This window comes from Sphaeroforma arctica (genome assembly GCF_001186125.1).
Source record: "Sphaeroforma arctica JP610 unplaced genomic scaffold supercont1.201, whole genome shotgun sequence".
NCBI lineage: Eukaryota > Ichthyosporea > Ichthyophonida > Sphaeroforma > Sphaeroforma arctica.
The window spans coordinates 49,771-53,194 of NW_014040357.1; the positions used below are offsets into that span (position 1 = coordinate 49,771).

Sequence of the window (3,424 nt, forward strand, 5' to 3'; positions counted from 1 at the left end):
GCTGTGCATGAACGACTGTTGTGGCCAGGAGTACCACATCGGCCACAGGCTTTTGAGCATAGCGAGGAGACATGTGTGGTTTTCTGACACATGAAGCAGAACATTGTCTGATTGTTGGTGTTTGAAGTCGATGCTTTCATGTCATGGAGCATACGCACGATGTCCTGAATAGTCGGCTCAGCAGCTGGTGTGGTGCGGGCTATGCCAGGGATAACTTTATCGTTTGATGAGAGAGGGGTCTTCGTGGCATGAAGGCGCTCGAGGTAGTCGAGTATCAGTTAGATCGTGATGGCGTCCCTATGTTTGAAAGACATAAGGTATACATTGTGTACCTGGTGTTTGTCCACATCGGAAAGCCCGTCGATGAAGAGGTTTTGAGCGACAATCGGGGAGAAAGTGGTGCCTTGAAGTTCGGCCCTGAGGAGGACGTCTTCGATGCGGTGGGACCAAGTGCGAAGAGATTCGTCTTGAAGGCGGGTGAGCGTGCGAAGGTATGCCGCGTCGATAATAGCATAGGTGCTGCGCGATTGGTGTTTAAATCTACGCTTTATATGAGCGAGGATTGTCCAGGGGTGTGAATTTCGAATAGTAGAGCAAGCTTTAGGCGTAGTGCAATGCATATTGTAGCGAGTATGCGATTCTTAGCTTCATAGTACGTGTCTGCTTCTTTACTGTTTGTGACATGATCTGATTCCTTCATAAATGCGGCTTGAGCAGGGATCCATTCCTTCTTAGGTGTCTGTTTGATCTCTGAGTAGGATTCTTTGACAGCCTCAGTAAGGGGAGTGTAGTGAAGAACTATAGAAAGATCATGTTGACTCGTGGCCGTGGATGCCATATCAAGGTCAGCGATCCAGTGATCAATGTTGGTGCCATCTTCGTCGAGCATGGACCAAGAGATGGGAGGGAGTTTGGTTGAGCTAGAAAGCATCGTGAGTTCAGTAGGAAGAATAAAAGTCAATAAAGCTCGTAACCTATAGAGACTAATCCTTCAGATGTTTCTTAGTAACTAAATCTTTATTATTTCGTGAAAAACCTATTTGTAGTGAACGGAATATAAAGCTGCGCGTGGACCCATTTTAGGCCGCATGGCAGTTGGAATAAAATTCCTATTGAGGTTTAAGACTAGAATAGGATAAACTAGGTTTGTCCTAAAAGAGGGCTAGTATTGCCTATAGGTAATATAAGCAAACAGGGACCTCTGCCGAAAAAAAAACACACCAATGCTAAGAGTACCGAACTGCAAAATTTTGTAACAAGATCACTCGTCAGCAAAATGATATTGCTGTTGACCCCAGACATAAAACATAAAAGAATCACAAATCAAATATAGCTTACCTGAACATAGCTTACCTGAACATCTAAAGACAAGTTTTACACAAATGAGCCATAATGATTAAATAATATCGCCTATTACACCAACGGGAATGAACCGCAGACTGCGAGTCCAGAGTCACTTATAACTATCACTCAAAATGGAGTGTTCAAAGCACGTAGTAAAATCTGGAGGGTACTCGCATAAGCCCATACATTCGTATAAATATGGAATCCATCCATCTTATAAAATATATGCGACCAAAGTACATAGTGCAAGCCATCCCCACTACTAAACTATGCATGAAACAATAAATGGTTCTTCACGTGTAATAGCGGATGTCAACATCACACAAGATAGAATACTAGACCCCGATACGAGCCATGTCAGTATACTGCCGCCATCCCCACCCAGCATCCCCATTCACAGGAGGATAGAGCATCAACACAATATAATGGAATACACAAGAATTGCAATGGTATACCCCCGATGGTTGTCAGCAAGAATCCACCAAATCTTAGTGCAACGTTCGTTCAACATAATGACAACTCAAAATTCAGAGATACATATACCAACCGGAAATCTGCAATTACCCATCTATATAAATCGCCCATGGTTCATGCATTATAAGCCTACGCAAAGCGTGCAAGAGGTATCATCAACCGACAGTGGCTTCGAAGACAGCGAAGACAGTATGCCAAGTTTGATATCTGATAGCGCGAGCAACAGCACATAGAATGCAACACGGTATGTAAAAGTTTTTTTTTGATTTTGATATTAAACATCACTTATGACTGTTATATCACATTATAAATATGCGAGACTATACCTTGATAGCTCTGCACACCGTACCTCCTAAAACTGAAGGATTTTAAAATATAATACTTATACAATGAGTCATTGCACATAATCATCATCCATAGCAATGTCTTCTGTCTCTGATACCCATTTGTCCATTTGTGTTGTTTTGAGTAACCCATCAAATACCATACGTACACACATACGCAGTTGACTGGGAGAGACTGGAGTTGTCTTCAAAAACTGGACCAAGGATGGGGTCAACTAAATCTCTGCAGACAAAGCAGGAATTTGCTGCAACTGCATGTCATCTGTATCGACTATAGCTTTGTCACAAAGACGTTGGTATTTAGTCCAGACCGACTGCATTCGACCGTCCCATTCTTTGGCACTCTTGGACGTCAACAACATCCTGGCCAACCTAGCTTTTACCGCAAGAGGACATTGTGCAAACGGTGAGTGCCTAAACAACTATGACAGATAGTATCAGCAATCCGCATGTGTGCTGCTGTTTCCAACTCAGAGTTGACATAATTCTCCTCATGGTAGAAATCAATAAATGTACGAAGCAAGGTAACCGTTTTGTTCTTATAACGGACTCGATGTAGCACCGGACCTTCATGTGAGATGACAGTGGCGGGGAAGTACCATTTGGCACGTAATTTGTGCGACCCAATGTCCTTCCAGACCCTCACCGTAGTACCAACAGGTATTTGTGGTGTATCGACTCGTGCCTTATCAGCATCTCACTGCTGAATAAGGCGATATCTACCATCCAAACAAGTAGCAATCTTATCCCTAATCAAGGCACTCAGACTCGTATCATTAATGAGCATACTGGCGATCTCAACCTGCAGGGTAAGACGTTGGGGACCATCATATACACGGCCAGTGTGTGAAAAGAACGGGGGAAACCATGTTTGCGGAACTACCGCCGCATTGTAGGACATCGCGGCTGCATAGACGTTCTCCACCCAATCATGGTAAGTATCAGATTCATTGAGAGGTGCCGTCCATTCTTCAAGAGTACGAATCGCTCGTTCAACCCTGCTGTTCCCCTCATGGTGACCAGCAGTCCCCAGATGGATATGCACACCCAGATTAAGAGCAAATGTAGCATAAATCTCGTTGTCACAAACCGATCCCTTGTTTGCAGTGATCTGCGTAGGTAATCCCTACGGGAAGACCTGTTCGCGTAGGAATTTGATAACACCTAACACATTCTTCATCGATTGCATAAAAACACTAACAACTAACAGCTTGGATACTTCATTGACAGCTACCAAAACGGATGATTTGTAGTAAAAGTCC

The 3,424-nt window shown here is 43.6% G+C and overlaps 1 protein-coding gene across 1 annotated transcript; it reads left to right on the forward strand.

The window, feature by feature from the left end:
• Positions 1-248: 248 nt before the first annotated feature.
• Positions 249-919, forward strand: SARC_03790 (hypothetical protein; the record flags this gene model as incomplete). The annotated part of the gene is made up of 2 exons (XM_014302397.1): positions 249-477; positions 759-919. 2 exons carry the CDS (start codon positions 249-251, stop codon positions 917-919), a joined length of 390 nt encoding a protein of 129 aa, XP_014157872.1.
• Between the last annotated feature and the right edge of the window lie 2,505 nt (positions 920-3,424).